The sequence below is a fragment of the Mustela lutreola genome, chromosome 4 (genome assembly GCF_030435805.1).
Source record: "Mustela lutreola isolate mMusLut2 chromosome 4, mMusLut2.pri, whole genome shotgun sequence".
NCBI classification, from domain to species: Eukaryota; Metazoa; Chordata; class Mammalia; order Carnivora; family Mustelidae; genus Mustela; species Mustela lutreola.
In genome coordinates this window covers 191,320,757-191,340,566 of record NC_081293.1, presented here as the reverse complement: position 1 = coordinate 191,340,566, position 19,810 = coordinate 191,320,757, and the positions used below count along the sequence as shown (strand labels likewise).

At 52.6% G+C, this 19,810-nt stretch overlaps 1 protein-coding gene across 1 annotated transcript; it reads left to right on the top strand.

The window, feature by feature from the left end:
- Nucleotides 1-4,170: 4,170 nt before the first annotated feature.
- EPHA1 (EPH receptor A1) lies at nt 4,171-19,808 on the top strand. The gene is made up of 18 exons (XM_059172118.1): nt 4,171-4,325; nt 5,371-5,438; nt 9,811-10,092; nt 11,533-11,935; nt 12,121-12,276; nt 12,564-12,908; nt 13,049-13,176; nt 13,429-13,579; nt 14,054-14,150; nt 14,379-14,437; nt 15,270-15,395; nt 16,244-16,429; nt 16,582-16,643; nt 16,762-16,968; nt 17,178-17,327; nt 17,636-17,829; nt 19,240-19,395; nt 19,475-19,808. The coding sequence occupies exons 1-18, from the start codon at nt 4,244-4,246 to the stop codon at nt 19,551-19,553; spliced, it is 2,931 nt and encodes a 976-aa protein (XP_059028101.1). The 5' UTR covers nt 4,171-4,243; the 3' UTR covers nt 19,554-19,808.
- Nucleotides 19,809-19,810: the final 2 nt, after the last annotated feature.

The window sequence follows — 19,810 nt, the reverse complement described above, 5'->3', positions numbered from 1 at the left end:
AAATACAGAATTACCAGGCGCCTAGGTGGCTCAATCATTAAGCAGCTGCCTTCAGCTCAGGTAAGATCCCAGGGTCCTGGGATTGAGCCCCACATTAGGCTCCCTGCTCAGCGAGAGGCCTGCTTCTCCCTCTCCCCCTGCTTGTGTTCCCTCTCTCTGAGGGTCTCTTTCTGTCAAATAAATCAAATCTTTAAAAAAAAAAAATTTAAAAATTTTTTAAAAACAACAATAGAATTACCTTCTGGAAAGATCAAGCCTCTTTCAGAGATATCCAGACCAGTCAGCCACATAAACTCTGGGAGTCACCCTGTGTGACAGTTCAAGTGTAGAATGTTTAATCAAGAGTAAAGAAATCTTTAAAAATAAGGTGTTCTTTATACAAGAGAATATTGTACAGGAGTGAGAGTGAGTTAGCACACAACTGCATAAATAAATCACACAAACATAAGAGTAAATGGAAGAACTCAGATACCAAAGAATGCATATCACGATTCCATTTCTAAAGCTTGAAAACAGGCAAATCTAATGCATGCTGTTTTAAGCCAGGAGACGAAGGTAAGGAGGTAGGAAAACAAAATTTAGGTGTTGCCTACTTCTTTTTTTTTTTCTGGAACTTCAAGTAGGGTCCATAGGCCCCAGAGCTGGATAGACCTGGATTCAAATCCTGATTCTGCAACTGAGTGACTTTGAACTAAAGTAACTTAAATTCCCTGTGCCTCAGGTTTTTCCATCTATAAAATAGAACTAATAATACCTTCTTCAAAGAGTTGGTGTGAGAAGTAAATGAAATAATGTATGTGAAGTGCCCTGGCAGCATGCGTAGGTGCAGTAATAAATGGTAACTATGATTATCCCCACCCCTGTTGCCTGATGGTAAACCAGGATCAGAGAACAGATAGGTAAGAGCACAGAGGCGAAGGAAAGGGAAGGACCAAATTAGTCTTGTGATCAAAGATGTGCGGAATTCACCAGAACACATTCAGAGAAGGCTGTTCTTTCGCTTCCCACTGCCCACACAGTCTCCTGCACTATGCTGCCTACAAGTGCAGGCCAGCCCGAAACAGCCAAAACAAAGCTGTTTGGTCCCATCTACACAGGCCCCTGCTAAGGAACTAATACCCATTTGATAACCAATTTGCACTAATGTCCTCAGAGTTTTACTGGCAGCTTACTGCGTTACCCTGCTGGTTAGGCTGTGTTTTAACCAGAACTTTATGGACGTGACAAGGCCTTGACCTAGGCTAGCTGAAGTTTCCCTTTATCCCAGATCAGCAGAGCCAGATGAGGCTGGCGAGGGGGAATCAGGGCAGGCAGGGGACGGGACAACATAAACGTGAAAGTGTTAAGGTCCAGGTTATGGGAGCAAGCCAGAAACCCAGGAAGCAGGGACAGATAAGCTTCCCTTCCTTCTCAACTACAGAAGGAGAACAGGGCCAGACAACTTGGGTTCTTTCCACCTAAGAGGAAAACCAAGTGTTCCTCTGAGAAGCCTGAAGAGTTAAGGGGCCAATAGTTCCTGGGGAAGCTGAAAAGAGAAAGACTTTTGGGTTTGATTTTTATGTTAAATGATGTCTTAGGGCATCCACACAGGGAATATACAAACAGAAGGAACAAACGGCTGATACCCAGAACATGCATGGACCTAAGGATAAAGTGGGGAGGGGGGCAACACTTATCTATACTGACGGGAAGACTGGGCCCACCGTGGGATCGATTGCAAAGGGCATAAGGCACGGTTTCTGGGTGATGACATTGTTCTGGATCCTGACTGAGGCAGTGGTTATGAGGGCGTATGCCTTTGTCAGAACACATTGAACTGTACACTTGAAATGGGTGCAATTCATTTTCTGCAAATTATCCCTCAATAAATTTGCTTTTAAGAGAAAAAAAAAAAAAAAAAAAAGCTGATGCCTTAGTCACTGCGATTGTTCCAGTCCAGAAGTTCTCTGGAAGACCTGCAGGAGAACCTCAGTAAGCCACACCTCCAACCATCTCCTAGTACCTCAGTGTTTGTATAGCACCTCACTGCTAGGGAGCACTTTCTCCCCTTTGGATTATCACATCTAGCTCCTGAAATGGGCTCGATTAATCCCATTTTATAGCTAAGGAAACAGAGACACAGAATAGAGCCAGCCTATGTCTTCTGACTTCAAATCTTGCCATCTTTCCTGGAATGGGCTTCCAAGATTCCGAGTCCAAGGAAGCTAAGGTCCAGGGAGTATGAAGCGGCACTGCTAGTTAAGGGCCGAGGCCAAAATCGAAGGCCAAATGGAATGAGGAATTGTCAAACTGGGACCATCATGAATGGAGATAGAAGGTGGGCTTTCGTTCTCCTTCTGCATCACTTCCCGACCCTGGACAGAAAAGCAATCTTAAAACCAGCCCTCTCCACACCACCTCTCACTGCATGGAACAGCCCCCCACCCCACCCCCTTCCGTCCCAAGGGTCTCATAACTTTAACAAACTACAGCAAGGAACACATGCATTACCTCACCGCAGTCTGGCTTATTTCCTAGCAGCAATTGTCCAAAGCTTGCTCCATTTCCCCCCTTCTGTTGGCTGTGCACCCTTCACCCGCCCCATTCCTCCTCCCTGCTGAAATCACAAAGCTCTGACCCCTGTGGGCCTGCAGGAGCCTGGGCCTCCTTCCCAAAATACTTACCATTAGAAAGAGGCCCCTGGTGCATAACAGAGTGTAACCCAGGGCCCCTCTGTATACATTCTAAAAGCACATCTGTATGTGTGTGTTTAGGAGAAAAATCCTGGGAGAATCTCAAAACAGGATTGGTGGCAGTTAACTCTGGGGCGAGGAACTGGTAGGAGGGAGGGTTCTACTTTCCATTTCGCTTCTTATCTCTTCAAAGTGAATTTTCCAACCAAGGTGCAGGGATTACATTTACTTATTTATTTATGCCAATGAGAATAGTCTGGGCCAGGAAATTATACACCATTTTCTTCTCATATGTATCTATATAAAAAAGAAGAAAGCCTGAGAAATATTAATTTTTGAAAATAAAGTATGCATCTGTAATGCACCACCTCCCTTTCTCCACAGTGATGTGAAACATGCAGTTTAAATGATACAAAGACTATGAATGATTCACCCAAATGAGATGGAGCCATGAAGGCGCATAGGAACGAGAGGACCTAGGAGTGGAGCCTCCACCATCCTCAGTGGATCCATCACTCCCCCTTTGAGCCACCATCACTCCCATTTCACACCTCAGCTGGGGTCTACGCCTGTCTGTCATTTTAGTCATATGCATTTGCTTTATGCCCTAGCCCTCAACACTCCTCCGACCTATGGTTTGTTTAGGGCAGGAACTGTCTTACTCTTCTTTGATTCTCTCAGAGCTTGATGTGTGCAGACTAGAAAGTGAATAAACATTTGTTAAATATAATGTAAGACAGTCTTCAAGAGGATGGGAAGGATGTGAATTGTCTCCCTATAGGGCTAAAGCAGCTGGACCTGCTCCCTCTCAACACTTGTGCTGAGAACCCTTCACGGAGTCCTCTTTTTTGCTCTGTGAAGTGCATGGTAACGTGTTTACCAAGACCTTCCCTGCTCTGGCCACACCTGCCTTTCTGCCCTGCTCCCAAGACAAATCCCATGCCCCAGCAGTCAGACTGGTCCATTTACCACTCCCAGAGTGCACCTTGAGGCTCCCTGCCTCAGGCCCTTGCCTTTCCCAATATCTGCCACTGAAAACCCAGTTCACACCGTCTACTCCCTGAAGACTCACCTAATGAGCCTTGAAGGCTGGGCTTGCTTCCTCTTTCAACCCCCTCGCTTCTCTAAGAGTTGTAGCCCACCTTGCACTATGGTTATCTAACTCTCCCCTACTGCAGCATAAAACCCTGCCTTCCCGGTGCCTATTACAATGCTAGACCTTTAGAAAGGCAGAGGTGTAATTCAAGTCAGAGGTAGAATTAGGTTAAAGGCTGGATCAAGACTGGGTTGGGTTTAGGTTAGAACCGGGCTAGTCAATTCCTAATCCCACTCACTAGGCGGCGCCCGCAGTCTCATTCCGGACGAGACGCCTCCGGTTTTGAAGTTTATTACCTGTCTAACAAGTTTCCTTCCTGCTCTACTGTCCCTTTAAGAAGGTGATCCAGGTGAGGCCGGGCTCCGCCCCTAGCGCTGGCCCCGCCCCCCACCCCCGCCCGGCCCTCCCTTCCCGTCCAGTCCTCGAGACCTGACCGAGCCGTCTGGGCCGAGGTCCCAGGTCCCGGCCCGGCGCCATGGAGCGGCGCTGGCCCCTGGGGCTTGGGCTGCTGCTGCTGCTCTGCGCCCCGCTGCCCCCGGGGACGCGCGCCAAGGAAGGTACCGACCCCCGCTCCCGTCCCTACCCCCTCCTCTGGGGCTCAGCCGGCATCCTCGTCCAGGAGCCGGCATTCCGGAGGAGGCCCTCTCCGCGCCCCCCTTTCCAGCGCTCTTGTTTTGCCCCGCAGCCAGGCGACCGACTGGCCAGGCCAGTCTTTGGTCTTTGACCCCCCAAACAACTGCTTTCCCGGGTCAGTCACCCTGGCCTACAGTTTGTGCCTGGTGGTGGGGAGGGAGCTCCTGGCCGCTGCGGAGAGGCAGCGTCCAGACCCCCACCCCAGGGATCGTGGAGATCCCTCATTCCCAGGCGGTTTTAGCCTCAGTTGCCCAACCCAGAGATCCGGACCATATGAAGTCAGGGGTGGGAAGTCGCCTTATGCCATCCTAGGCCCGAGGACAGAGGGACCTGATGATAGGGGATGGATTAGAATTCGGGGTGCAGGGGTTCCCAGATGTACAGGTCAAGCCTTCCCTGTGAAGGCTTGCACACCCTCTCTGGCGCTACCTCCCAGACTCAGCTATGCCTTGTACCCACACTGAGCACCCCCAACCACAGGCAGAGCAGGCCCTTTGCCAGCAGAAGGGAACCTCCCCACCCAGGAACCCCCTCGAATGTCCCCTGTCCACACCCTAATCATTTATGACCTCCAGGGGCTGAGATTCTCTTTTGCCTATCCACCCTTCCAGTTCTGCAGCGGATGGATCCCCCAGGCAGCACCAGTCCCTGCTGAGTGAGAGGGTGCAAGTCTTGTGTGTGGCTGCTCTTCCCAACATTTCCTGCCTTGACTTTGGCCAAAGGTCCAGACATCCAGTCCTTGCCCCAGCCCTTCCCCGACTCTGCCTTCCTCCCTTCACACTCTGGAGGAAGACAGACTAATCCCTAGAGCTCTTCACTCCTCCTTCCTGGGCTAAACCTCAGGAAGTCGCAGCAGTTAGGAACAGGATGTGGAAGCCTTAGGGCTGGGGGCCCAGGAGGAGGAAAGTGGGTTGCACGACTAGGGCCTCCTCCCCCAGAGGTAACAGGCCCCTTTTCTCCCTACTTCAGTCACTCTGATGGACACAAGCACAGCACAGGGAGAGCTGGGCTGGCTGCTGGATCCCCCAGAGGATGGGGTAAGTGTCAGGGGAGGGAAGGCTCAAAGCTGCAGGCCAGTGGGAAATGGGCGGAGAGGTGGGTGGAGGAACAGAGAAAAGAGCAGGAAAAACTGGAAGCGTCTCCTCAGGGAGGGGGAGGGGAGGTGAGTCAGAGCCTCCTGAATGGGACATTTTGAGGGGGGGGTTAGGCTTCGCCCCATGAAGAACGCTTCAATGCCTGGCTCCCTCCCTCCTCATTCCAACGAGAGAGAGCTGAATACTTAGAACTTGGGGGTGATGAGCCCACATCACCCAGGGAGAGGATGAGCCATACTAGGGATGGTTGAGGGCTAAGAACCAAAACACCAGATGTGACCTCAATCTGAGGTCTCATCTGGACCAATAGAGTTGCACAGATAGGCTTCAGAGGGTCAGGGAACACCATAAAAGTGTATATTCTAAATTGTGTGTATGTATATGGAGAGGAGAGCCAAAGTTTTCACCTAACTCTTTAAAGGGTGTTTGCCTCCCCAAAGTTAAACGCTCCCCCCACTAGAGGTCCTGAGCCCTTGGCACCTTCTCCATCCTCCCCAGCCCAGGCACACCATGCATTCCAGCTGTCTGAACCTGCTCCAAGTCCCTTCCCTCCTTGGGTGTTCCTAAAACCTAGTGAACAGAAGTAGGTTTTTGTGAGTCCCAGAGAACACCTTCCACCACTCAGCAGAGCCAGCCAAGAACCATGGGAGGCAGACCTCTTTGGCCTCAGCTTCCAGGAGTCTGGCCTCAGGCCCTCCTCCCCTCCAGTCCTGGACCCCTTTCCCCTTTCTATTCCAGTAGGAATGCAGCCTCTATTTCTGGGATTGGGGTCACTTGCTTACTTTCCCTCTGGGTCCTAGGGTCCTGGCTCTACTCTTCGTTCTCCCACAGAGTGGCCTATAATTAGAATTAATAGACTAAACCATAATGTATCCTACAGGAGGGGCTGCTTGGAAAATCCTGGATTAGGCCAGTCGTAATAGGTGCCTCATCTCATAAACCAGCTAATCACTCCACAATGAGGGCTGCAGGTCCATTTGCTGGCTCCCACAGGCCTTCATCCCCCTCCCCGCAGTATGCACCAGCTGTCCCCACCCAAATAACTCTTCCCTTATTGGGTTGGAGTGGAAGCAAGACCCCTTTTGCAGCTCAAGCCAAACAGCTTTGCACCAGGAGGGCACAGAGACAGCCCCAGTCACATACTCCTGATGACTACCTTGCCCCCTCCCCTCCTTATCTTTTCAACACACACACACACACACATACACACACTCACACACATTCAGGCTCCCCAGAATGTACCCATGAAGCAGCCAGCAGCCAAAATGATAAGCAAAAGGATTCTTGCTGCTGATCCTGGGCAGCTGGTTCTCCCCCGTCTGTCACTGCTGGGATTGGGAGAGGCAAGTAACAGCTGGGAACATCTGTGCCTGGCTCCAGCCGCAGCTATGGCAATCTAGCTAATGAGCTGCACATTAACCACCTACTACCCTTCCACCTGACCTCCATCCCAGGCCTTCCACTCGGGCTTCCCCATCATACTTCCTCTTAAGAACAGGCCCTGCATGCCTTCACTGCCGGGACTCTCTTGCCCAATCTTTGAACTATACCTCATGGATTTCTGCCCCTACCCCACCCCACCCAGTTCTTAGTTATTGGTGCTTTCTTCTTGCCTTTTCCCAGAGGTGAGTGTAGCAATGAACACCCTTGGAAAAGGAGATATTTTGAGGGCCTCAGACTCCACTATAAGATAAAGGCGTTGCAACCAAAATACCAATGGAATATTTTATAGAATTTGAGAGCTCCTTTCTTAAATCCATCTAGCATAAAAAAATACATAAGAATGGCTGAGAATTTTTGAAAAAGAATAATGAAATAGAATACTTGCCCTACTAGATATCAGAACATACAATATATCGCCTATAATTAAAACATGTGACATTGCACAAGAATACTCAGGTCAATGGAACAGAATAGAAAACCCATATACATGAGACTTTAGTATGTGATAACACTGGAATTGCAAATCAATGTGCAAAGTATAGACTAGACAGTAAACTGACATTCGGATGTCCATAATTTTAAAAAGAAGACAACACGTTAGAAGAAGGCTGTAAAGTTACATCTCCATTTCACACTATACACAAAAATACAAATACTAGGGAGATTCAAATCTAAACCTAAAATCCAAACCTACAAAAATATTAGGAGAAAATATAGAAGATCTTTATAAGCTTGGGATGGGAGAGTTTTCCAAGCAAAGTACACAACCCAGAAATCATAGGGAGAGAAGAGAGATGTTATGTGAAATTTTTAAGGTACCAACATCAGAGACATCATTAGCAAATAAAGTGGCATGATGGGAAGAAAATATTTGAAACATATTTCAAGCAAATGATTAACATTTATCATGTAAAAAAAAAAAAAGCCTCATCCAAATGCATACTTCAAAAAGATAAGAACAGGCTATCAGGCAAAGTTTAGAAACAGATAATTACATAGAAATAGAAATAGCCAGTGAACAAATTAGAACTGCGAAACCTCCTTCTCAAAAAAATGTAAATTAAAATGACAAGAAGCTGTATTTGTGTCCATAAGATAGGCCAAAAGTAAAGAGATCATTAATATCCAGGTTTTCAAAAAATGGGGCCTCATGCATTGGTGGTAAAAGTATAAATTGATAAATCCTTTTTTGGAGGCCAATTTGACCGTATCTTCTTTAAAAATTTATAATACTTATCCTTTGATACAGCAGTTCTACAGAAATCTTGTAGAAATCTGTACATGTTTACTTAAAAAAAAACAAACTAGAAACTACCTAAATGTTCAACAATATGTGAATGATTAAATGAATTATAGTTCATTCATACAATAGAATACTATTTTATGGACTGCTAAAAAGAATTAGATCTTTTTATACTCTTGTGAACATCTTTTTTTAAGATTTTATTTATTTATTTGAGAGAGAGAGAGCAAGCAAGAGCACTAGTGGGGAGAGAGTATGAGTCGGGGGAGAGGCAGATTCTCCACTGAGCTCGATCCCAGAACCCTGAGATCATGACCTGAGCTGAAGGCAGATGCTTAACTGACTGGGCCACCCAGGCCCCACTTATGACCCTCTTTCAAAGACTTTTTTTTGTTAAGATAAGAGCAAAAAGCAGGTTACAAAATAGAACTTAAGTTTTAAAAATATATATATGTTAAAAAACACATCCACCCAAAAATCTTCAGCCATTTCTATAGAGGTACTATATTCCAAATTATATTCCAATTATATTCCAATTATATTCCAAATTGTTCAGAGTGGCTCCCTGTGAAGGGGTAGTCGGGTGAGAGGACATTCACTTTACACTATACATGTTCTCTGACTTTGACTAACAAGTGCATAGAGACCTAATGATCAAGAGCATAAACTTGAACCTAGAGTGCCTGGGTACATGCTCCAACTCAGCCTCTTAACAACTGAGGGCATAGGGCAAGTCCTTTAACCTTGCTGTGACTCAGTTTCCTCATGGGAAGTACTTACAACAGTGAGTGGCCCGTCCGTGCTATGATTATTAGTAGGTTTAAAAATTATTTTAAGGTAGGGGCGCCTGGGTGGCTCAGTTGGTTAAGCAGCTGCCTTCGGCTCAGGTCATGATCCCAGCGTCCTGGGATCGAGTCCCACATCGGGCTCCTTGCTCAGCAGGGAGCCTGCTTCTCCCTCTGCCTCTGCCTGCCATTCTGTCTGCCTGTGCTCGCTCTCTCTCCCTCTCTCTCTCTGATAAAATCTTTAAAAAAAAAAAAAGTCTTAAAAAAAAAATATTTTAAGGTAAAAGCAGTTAAGGGGGCGTGGACTGCATGGTGTCCAGGAGTCCACCCAGTCCTGTCTGTTGTGGATTTTGATAGTGACCATAACTGGAAGGAATATTAGAGAGGGTGAGTTCCCCCTATACAGAAGAGTGCTGTGCCTGTTCTTGCCCTCCAAAAGCTTAAGGGCCTTGATATTAAATGCAGTATCCTCTTCTCTGAACAAACAGGCAGAGAGGTTTTGGACTGGGCCTATGCCCTAACAGTCTCCCTTTAGGGCCCTTGAGAGCTCCGCTGATGAGAGCCAGTACACATCGGTGCTCCAACTTCAGTTGGGAGTGGACTCATCCAAGGCTGCAGATCAGAAGGGGGTATTGTCTTGCCTGTCCTGCATATCTCAATAGCTCCTGACCCCAAACATTTAACTGACTTTCCTTGGGCCCGGGGGTGGGAAGAGAGCAGGAGCAGGACACGTAGCCTGAACCCCTGGAGCCCTGACAGCAGCTTCCCCATCATCAGCTGCACGAAACCAGAGTTGGGGGAGCACGTGCTGACTGGGAGCCTGACTGGGATTTTCCTCCCGCAGTGGAGTGAGGTGCAGCAGATACTGAACGGGACGCCCCTCTACATGTACCAGGACTGCCCCGTGCAAGCAGGCGGAGACACTGACCACTGGCTGCGCTCCAACTGGATTTACCGAGGCGAGGAAGCTTCTCGGGTCCATGTGGAGCTGCAGTTCACCGTGAGGGACTGCAAGAGCTTCCCCGGGGGAGCCGGGCCTCTGGGCTGCAAGGAGACCTTCAACCTCCTCTACATGGAGAGTGACCAGGACGTGGGCATCCAGCTCCGACGGCCCTTGTTCCAGAAGGTGCTTTTAAACCCTCAGCGTTCGGTCCTAACACTGGTTCCTGCCTCCCTCCTCCCTGTGACCCCGCTCCGCTAAGGAAAAGGCAAAGTGGCAGAAACAAAGAGGGTCTAGATGAAAAATCAGGAGAATGTGGGCCTAGAGCTCAGAAGGGGTGGATGGGAGTAGAGCAGCCCCCGGTTAGCCGGGGGGCGCACGTCCCAGAAACCCCGCTGGATGCCCGAGCCGCGGGCAGTGCTGTTTCCGGGCGCCCGTCCCCGCGCACACGAGGCACGGCCGGAGAGGGCGAACAGTGACTCGTAAAGAACAACGACAGTTAGAGCAGCGTAGGGTGACAAAGGTCTTCGGACTGTAGTCTCTTACCCTGTCGGTCTCTCTCCATCTCTGTCTCTCTCTCTCTCGAAATACCCCATTGCTCCGTTCTCACCCTTTTCCTTCCGGTGATGCCCCCTGTGAGGAGATGAGGGGAGGCCAGCGGCGAGGTGTTGAGGCCTGACGCTGGGCTTGCGGCGTGACGCTAGGCTTGCGGCGTGACGCTGGGCTGGCGGCGTGATGACGCGATGACGCGACGCAGCGTGAGGCTGCGGAAGGGGGATCACCCGTTTCGGCGCTGGCTGACGGCCCCGTGGTGAACACCTGCCGCCCCAAAAGCCAGCGTGCGGATAAGGAGGAGCCGCTGTGCCTTTTCTGCCGTGCCCCATCTTCGGCCTCAGCCTACCCCCTCCCAGGTTCCCGGTGCCCGCCTCGCCGCTTGCCCAGGCCAGCCTCGGCTGAGTGAATAGCCTTCCCTGGCGGAGGCCGGGAGGGGGTATTCGGACCTGTGCCGTCAGCACGCAGGGCGCTGGTGTGCGACACACCCCTGCGAGTCCGCCTGGAGTGGCGTAGGGAGACCGATCTCGGCAGGCTCGCTCTCCAATTCCGTTTCTTTCCTGCTCAGGAAAGCGCACTGGAAGGCGGAGGTCTACAGAGCATAGTATCATAGGAAGTGCTCGCGTTTTTTTTTTTCCAGAGGGAAGATGTTGTAAAGTTTGTTATTAGTAATAAATTAATGATGATGCACTCTATAACTGATCACCTCATTGGCACAGAGGTTGGGAACACCTTCGAGTAAGGGAAATTATATGGGCTGTGGCGTCTCACGGCCTGGATCCCAGTCCCGTCATGTAGTGACTGTGTGATCGTGGACGAGGTCTGGAACCTCTCTTAGCCTTAATTTCTCTGTCTGTTAAGTGGGGCTGGTAATCCATCCTGCCTCGTAGGTTTATTGTATGGACCCAAAGAGCATAACACACATAAGATGCTTACTTAGCTCACTAGCTCACAGGTAATAAGCCCTTGTTTTATGGACGTGTAAACGATGAAGAATTACACAAATAATCGTTTTCTGTTTCATGGAACTGAAGCATGACTTCGCCAGACCCCCTCTCCCCTGCTCCTTCCCAGGTAACCACTGTGGCGGCAGACCAGAGCTTCACCATCCGAGACCTGGCGTCTGGTGCAGTGAAACTGAATGTGGAGCGCTGCTCCTTGGGCCGCCTGACCCGCCGAGGCCTTTACCTCGCTTTCCACAACCCAGGTGCCTGTGTGGCCCTGGTGTCTGTGAGGGTGTTCTACCAGCGCTGTCCCGAGGCTGTGCACGGCTTGGCCCGGTTCCCCGACACCCTCCCTGGCCCTGGCGGGTTGGTGGAAGTGGGAGGGACCTGCTTGCCCCATGCCCAGGCCAGCCCTGGCCCCTCAGGGGCACCCCGCATGCATTGCAGCCCCGACGGTGAGTGGTTGGTGCCCGTGGGGCAGTGCCACTGTGAGCCAGGCTATGAGGAAGACGGCAACGGTGAAGGATGCCTGGGTAAGGAGCCTTGAGGAGGGGGTGAGGACACGCAGAGGCTGCTTGGGGAAGGGAAGGATGCCTGTCCCCCAAGGAGACACATGTAGGGTGTTTCTGGTACAAAGGCTTGGGGGAGAGGGGTTGAATGGGGAGGAGACTGCCCGTAAAAACTGGACATCCATGGCTCTCCTGCATTCTCTCTCCAGCTTGCCCTAGTGGCTCCTACCGAGCGGACACAGATGTACCCCATTGTCTCAAGTGCCCAGGACACAGCACAGCAGAGTCTGAAGGGGCCACCATCTGTCCCTGTGAGAGCGGCCATTTCCGAGCCCCTGGGGAGGGCCCCCAGGTGTCATGCACACGTGAGTCCAAGGAGGCAGGGCTTGGCTATCTGCAAGGGGGTGCAGCCCTTTGTTGAGCCAAAGCTAAGGTTGGAATTTTCCAGAGCTTTCATATGCTGGGCATCCTTTAAAGCAACGAACCATTAAAGCTCCTCCCTTGCGCCTTACTTTCCCTAGAAGAATGCAGAAATGAGGTGATTCCTCATTTCTGGAGTCAGACCTCCCAGCAAGGCCTTCAGAGGTGGAAGGAGGCAGGGGCCAGCAGCTTGGATGAGAGCAAAGCTTAACGGCCCCTCTTCTCCTTACAGGGCCCCCCTCAGTTCCCCAAAACCTGAGCTTCTCTGTTTTGGGGACTCAGCTCTCCCTGCGTTGGGAACCCCCAGCAGATATGGGGGGGCGCCAGGATGTGAGGTACAGTGTGTGGTGTTCTCAGTGCCGGGGAGCAGCGGTGGACGGAGGACCCTGCCAGCCCTGTGGGGGAAATGTGCGCTTTTCTCCGGGAGCCACTGGGCTCACAGTACCGGCTGTGCGTGTCAACGGCCTTGAGCCCTATGCCAACTACACCTTTAATGTTGAGGCCCAGAATGGAGTGTCGGGGCTGGGCCCCTCCACACAGGCCAGCGCCTCCCTGAGCATCAGCATGGGGCCTGCAGGTGAGCAACCGGGGCAGAACTGGAAGAAACCAGAAGGGCTTAGAGCCACAGGGATAAATGGATGGGCAGGAAGCAATCAAAAGGCCATTAAAGTTACTTCCTCTTTCTTTCCAAACCCCTGGGACTCCCCTGACTTACAGAGTCCCTGTCAGGCCTGTCCCTGAGGCTGGTGAAGAAGGAACCACGGCAGCTGGAACTGACCTGGGCAGGGTCCCGGCCCCGCAGCCCCGGGGGGAACTTGAGCTATGAGCTACATGTGCTGAATCAGGTGAGGGCAGGGCTGAGAGATGGTGTCCAGTGTCCATGCCTGGGCACACCCCAGCATCCCTGGCCCGGGTGATGGGATGGAGGGAAATCGGACCACAGTGAACTGTGCGGCTTTCTCAGGACAAAAGCCTACAGAGAGCCCTTGCCCTGGCCATTCCCCCATCCACCCCACTCCACGTGATCCCAAGACTGCCCATCCCCTTCACCGGGTCTGGCTTGGCACAGCCCAGTTAAGGTTAGCTCTCATCAACAGGACGAAGAACGGCACCAGATGGTTCTGGAACCCAGGGTCTTGCTGACTGAACTGCAGCCAGACACCACGTACATTGTCAGAGTTCGAATGCTGACCCCTCTAGGGCCTGGTCCTTTCTCCCCTGACCATGAGTTTCGGACAAGCCCTCCAGGTGGGTGGATTCTCCTGTGTTCTACCCCAAACACACACACAGCTGTCATCCCACTGAGTCTTCTCAGACCGAGCTCCAGTCAGTGACCTTTCCTCTTCCTGTATGCATGTGCACAGACACACGGGAGCTGCCCAGGGTGCAGGGAGAGCCCCACACATTGACACACGAAGCCCCCGCCTCTTCATAATCTCCTCAGATACACCTTCTGATGTGATGCTGTCAGCCAGCTCCCTATCAGATCTGCTAACCCCTCAGTTTTGTGCTCATCAGTAGGCCTCCCCAAGTGAGTGGTCCCAGTGTGAGGCCTCCACGTGCTGGCTCTCTTTCACACACACATAAAAAACACCCATCTCCTTGGGGAGGGGACACACACCTGAGGCCCACTGAGGGCCCTGCCCCTGGGCGTGCCCTTTCAGCCTCCATCATCCCGGTGGACTCTGAGCCCTCCAAATTTCCTCATCCCACGTGCCACAGTTTCCAGGGGCCTGACCGGAGGAGAGATTGTTGCCATCATCTTCGGGCTGCTGCTGGCTATTGCTCTGCTGCTGGGCATCCTCTTCTTCCGCTCCAGGTGCTGTCCCCGCCCCTCCCCAGCCACCCTCAGTGCTCCCTCAGCCTGGCCAGAGCCCCCAAGGCAGCCCCGGCAACCTGCCCATCGCCTAGTATGAAAGCTCTGGCATACCCCCACCCTATCCTATGCCCCCATCCCCTGTCGTTTGTGGGAAAAAGCCAGCCAGAGGCCCTTGGGTGCATGCAGTCATGCCAAGACTCTGAAGAAGCTGCCCCCTTACCCCCACAGGAAAACCCAGCAGCGACACCGGCAGAGGCAACGTGATCGCGTCACCGACTTGAACCGAGGTGAGTGAACCAAGGTGAGCTGGGGGCACCTGTGTGTGTATATGTGGGGAAGGGTATTGGGAAGTACCACTGGGATGGAACCAGAGAACGCACATTTGTAGGCCAACTCTGGGAGCGCAGGTTGGGGCTCTTGTCTCTAGGGCTTTTCTGTTTTGCTACCTAATTAACTTTGGTTAATTAATTTTGTTCTGATAGCCCCCCAGAGGCTCTGTGCAATTACCTGGTAGCTCTTGGTGCCACTGTTCCAGCACCCGGGCCCTGGGCAGCCTCCCCAATCCTGGCTGGCCAGGTCTGTGGGCTGAGGCTCAGCGGGAAAGGGATTGCTGGCAGGCTTCCTAAAGTCCTCTAAGGCATGTGGCCTTCCTAGTGATCCCCTCATTAAGTGCCCCACCAAAGGGGGAGTCAGTGATCCATCCAAGTGAAGAAGTGAGAGTGAGCCTTGTCTGTGAATGTGAATGAGGTGTGAGTGATCAGAGGAGTATGGCTAGCAGGGGTGAGGAGGAAGGGCAAGGAATTCGAAGTGTGGTCAGTGAGCCGTGGGAAGATTGGGTCACTGGAGGCCAGGAACCGCTTTCAGGCCCAGGTTCTGGCCCAGTGCTCTGGGCCCCTGGGGGCAGGGACACAGTGCTTTGCACATGGACAGAGGAAGACCCCACTGCTACAGAGACTTTATTCCATGGGAGAAAGTCCCACGGGACTCTTAAGGGAACAGAAGAATGAGAAAGCTGGGAAGTGCTTCTGGCCTCACCTCTCCTCACCAACCCCCAAAAAAACCCTCCTGAGCCTTGCAGTTGGAGCTCCTGTGGCCGAGCACTCCCTGTTCTCCCCACAGACGACAAGCTGTGGCTGAAGCCTTACGTGGACCTCCAAGCATATGAGGACCCGGCCCAGGGAGCCCTGGACTTCACCCAGGAGCTTGATCCAGGCTGGCTCATTGTGGACACTGTCATAGGGGAAGGTGAGCCGGGCAGGTCCCCTGTTACGTGGCAGCCCAGAGCTCCTAGCCAGCCAGCCTTTCAGCTGGCCCAAGAGCTCCTAGATGAGTTCCTTCCCTCTTCTACGCGATGTTCTCTTTGAATCACTGTGGTCATGTTGTAACCCCCTTATCAGGTGTCTGAGAGCCGCCCCTGCTCCCCACACAATCTGCTTCTGTGGTTGTGGACTTTCTGATGAACAGCCTGCACACATCATCCTTGTCAACAGAGGGGTCGCTGTGCCCAGGCCCAGGATATTCTCACATGGTTCCCAAATATGGGAGAGATTCAGAGCCTCCCTCTGAATCTCCACCTTCCACCCCACCAGAGGCCCAGTGTCCTTGGGCTGCCCTGATCCCTTGGGTCAGCAGAGGAAATGAATCTGAGCAGGAGAACAAAGCCTGGCAGTGTCCTTGCCAACTGTGCAGCCATGCCAGCTGAGCTGTGACCGGAGGATCTTGCAGAAGAGAGGAGGCAATGGTCAGCTTCCCTGGTCATTGGTGCGCTGGCCCTGGCCCCGCCTGCCCTTTGTTGTAAACACAGCCCAGAGCTACCGCATGACCGCCTTCACCGGGCATTTGCCGAGCAGCTCCTGTTAGCCAAGAGCTATGCTCATGTGGGAGACAGTTCTAGACAGGTCATAGAGCTACACTCCTCTTCCAGACTCCTGTCTTCTTCCCAAGAAGGGCAGCCCAACCCCGTGGCAGAACAAGGGCAAGCCACTTCTTTGATCAGAGAAGACAGGAATCTGGGGACTGGATGATATGGCTCCCTGTCCCCTCAGGGGAGCCTGACAGGTCATCGGGCCACGGCCTATTTTCTTTCCATCCAGGAGAGTTTGGGGAAGTATATCGAGGGACTCTGAGAATCCCCAGCCAGGACTGCAAGACTGTGGCCATCAAGACCTTGAAGGACACCTCTCCAGACGGCCAGTGGTGGAACTTCCTTCGAGAGGCGACTATCATGGGCCAGTTCAACCACCCACACATTTTGCACCTGGAAGGCGTTGTCACAAAGAGTACGAGCGGCGGCCTCTCAGAGCATGGGGAAGGAGAGGAGGGCATGAGCCCCCTGGGAATGATGGGAAGATTCGGTGCCAAGGGCAGGAAGTCTGGCTCTGGGTAAAGATGGGGCAGAGGCTGCCGTGCTGACGTGTGCTTTCTGTCTCAGAAAAGCCCATCATGATCATCACAGAGTTTATGGAGAACGGAGCCCTGGACGCCTTCCTGAGGGTGAGGAGGGCAGAGCCAGCTGGGCAGGGGAGTGCACCATGGATCCCTGGGGTTGGCTCCTGGTTTGGGAAGAGGAGACCCTGCCCATTCCCTAACCTGCCCACTCACTGTGCTGCAGGAGCGGGAGGACCAGCTGGTCCCTGGGCAGCTGGTGGCCATGCTGCAAGGCATCGCATCTGGCATGAACTACCTCAGTGACCACAGTTACGTCCACCGGGACCTCGCCGCCAGGAACATCCTAGTTAGTCAGAACCTGTGCTGCAAGGTGTCTGACTTTGGCTTGACCCGCCTCCTGGACAATTTGGATGGCACATACGAAACCCAGGTTAGAGCCCTGTACTCATCACGCACGTGCACACATGCACACACACATGTGTGCAATTATGTGCCATATATATATAGTCACGTGCACGAGTAAGGACACATGCTTTTGTGGACATAATAATTACTCATCCCTTTGACCGTTATTTTCTCACCCACTGGCCCCACCATGCCCTGAAACATGTCACCTTTCTGTCCTACATGCCCCATTAGGGAGGAAAGATCCCCATCCGTTGGACAGCCCCTGAAGCCATCGCCCATCGCACCTTCACCACCGCCAGCGATGTGTGGAGCTTTGGGATTGTGATGTGGGAGGTGCTGAGCTTTGGAGACAAGCCCTATGGAGAGATGAGCAATCAGGAGGTAAGCCTGGAGTACTCCTCCCCGCCATGTCACCCCTAACTCGCTTCTCATCTCCTCCCCAAATCCTCCCATGGCCCTTGCCTGCAGATACCCTCTTCCTTCTTCCTGACCCGCAGCTGTTCTGTACTCTTGTTCTCGGTGCCCTTTGCCTTATTCCCTGTTCTCTTTACTACTGTCAGGGGCAGGCAGAGGCTCAGTTGCCTCTATCTTGTGTGAACAGAGATTTCTCAGGGGCCACCAGAGATTTCTCAGGGGCCACCAGGGAAGGTGAGCTTCTCCCTCAAGCCTGCACCCCTTCCCCACTGCAGGTAATGAAGAGCATTGAGGATGGGTATCGGCTGCCACCTCCCGTGGACTGCCCTGCCCCTCTCTATGAACTCATGAAGAACTGCTGGGCCTATGACCGTGCCCGCCGGCCCTCCTTCCACCAGCTGAAGGCACACCTGGAGCAGTTGCTTGCCAACCCACATTCCCTGCGGACCATTGCCAACTTTGATCCCAGGTACCCACATTGGAGGGGGCAAGGGCTTTCAGAGGCTGGCAGGTCTGCAAGAATGGAAGTGGACATTCAGCTACATTCACTGAGTTCTGGGCCTGTGGATTTCTGGGAAGAGCACAGCATACTCCCGAGGCAGGACTGTAGTCAGCGTCCTTGGGGACAGTCCACCCTGATGGGAGAGCTTTCTAGCCCTAGCTTGGCGGAAGAGAGGAAGCAAGTGCACAGAGATGGAAAGCTCATAGAAGCAGTGCTGACCACCTGATACTGACTCCAGGGAGCTTGGTCCCGGGTGGGGAAGACAGAGACCAGCAAGTACCGGTGGGATGCATGTCGCGTGGCCTTGTGGGGTCTCCCAGGACACATGGCCAGCACGGGTTGGGGAGCGAAGGACAGGCTGATTACAAAGATTGCAGCGTTGTTTGGGGCCCGTGGCCAGAGATGAAGCTGGAGAGGTGACCCGGTCAGTGCCAGGAAGACCAGCTCTGCCAAGAAGTTTGCGCTTCCCCCTGAGCATGGAGAACTGTTGACCAGTTTTTAAATGGGAGGGGCAGGATCAGAATTGTGTTTGACCAAAAAGATTGCCAGAATGTGACGAATGAACTGGTGGCAGGAGTAAGGTGCGGGGGATGGGCAAGGCTGGACTCCGAATGCTTAACCAAGTAAACCAGCCCTGGCATGCCAGCCTCTGTATCAAACCACCATATATAACCTTGTTTCTGGGAGAAAATGTGCTCCAAGTTCCAACTTTTGAAGCTATCTTTTGGAGCACAACTCCCTCCTATACTGGAGAGTGCATGTGCTAATCTTTCTGGAATGCTGAACATTTTTCCCCCAGCAGATTTACTTTGCTAATGGTTTTGGCTCTGGTTGGCTTTAGCACAGGAACACTCATTGTCTTGTGGGTGTCGGAGGGCAAGAATAACAGCCAGGCTTGGAGGGGGCGAGCAGTGGCTGCTCCTGGCATTGATGGGGGCCACTCTGACAATGGCAGGAGCCTGTCCGGCTTCCCAGGCCTCTGCTCTTCTGCCTTCTGCGTCCCCTCGGCTGGGATGGTTGACCCTTGCGCATCAGCCCCTGATCAGGCAGCACCAGTCCCTCTGACAGGAGGTGGGCTAGCGGTCTGCTGGTGTGCAGGCCTCCCAGGGCGGCCACTTCCCCTGGGCCCGTCAGTGCAGCAGGACTGTCAGCCTGCCTATTGCCCTGAGCAGACCAGGAATCGGGCCAGGAAATGAGTTCACAGACAATGGCCAGGCTAATCCACAAAGTCCAGATAATCTCTGTGTTCAGACACCCAACTTGAATGCTGGCTGCAGATGCTCACGGGCTGAGTCCGGATGTCAGGGAAGCTGGAGGGGGGCGGCCGAGGACAGCGCCTGCCTCTCCCATGGGACTGAGGTACCCTGCATCCCACAGGGTGACGCTTCGCTTGCCCAGCTTGAGCGGCTCGGACGGGATCCCCTATCGAAGCGTCCCGGAGTGGCTGGAGTCCATTCGCATGAAACGCTACATCCTGCACTTCCGCTCAGCGGGGCTGGACACCATGGAGTGTGTGCTGGAGCTGACGGCTGAGTGAGGACCCCGCGGGCCTGGGCTGGGAGGGCTGCTGGGAGGGAAGCCCACACTCACACTCCCCTTTCGTCACCCACAGGGACCTGGCACAGATGGGGATCACGCTGCCAGGACACCAGAAGCGCATTCTCTGCAGTATTCAGGGTTTCAAGGACTGAGCCCCTCCCTCACCCGCAGAGATGAGGGCCGTGGTCACTCCCCCCAGTCCTCCCCTCAACCTACGAGATGTAGGCCTTTGGTGCTGCTCCTGCCCACCCTTCCCTGAGGAACTCCCCTCTGGGCCTGGGGGCCTTTGTGTTAAAAAGGGAGGTGGGGGTAGAAATAAAAAGGTAATTGGGGGAGGGACCTGGGGAAGGGTTTAATATATACACATATACATATATATTTTTGTAAATAAACAGTTTTCTCCTTTACC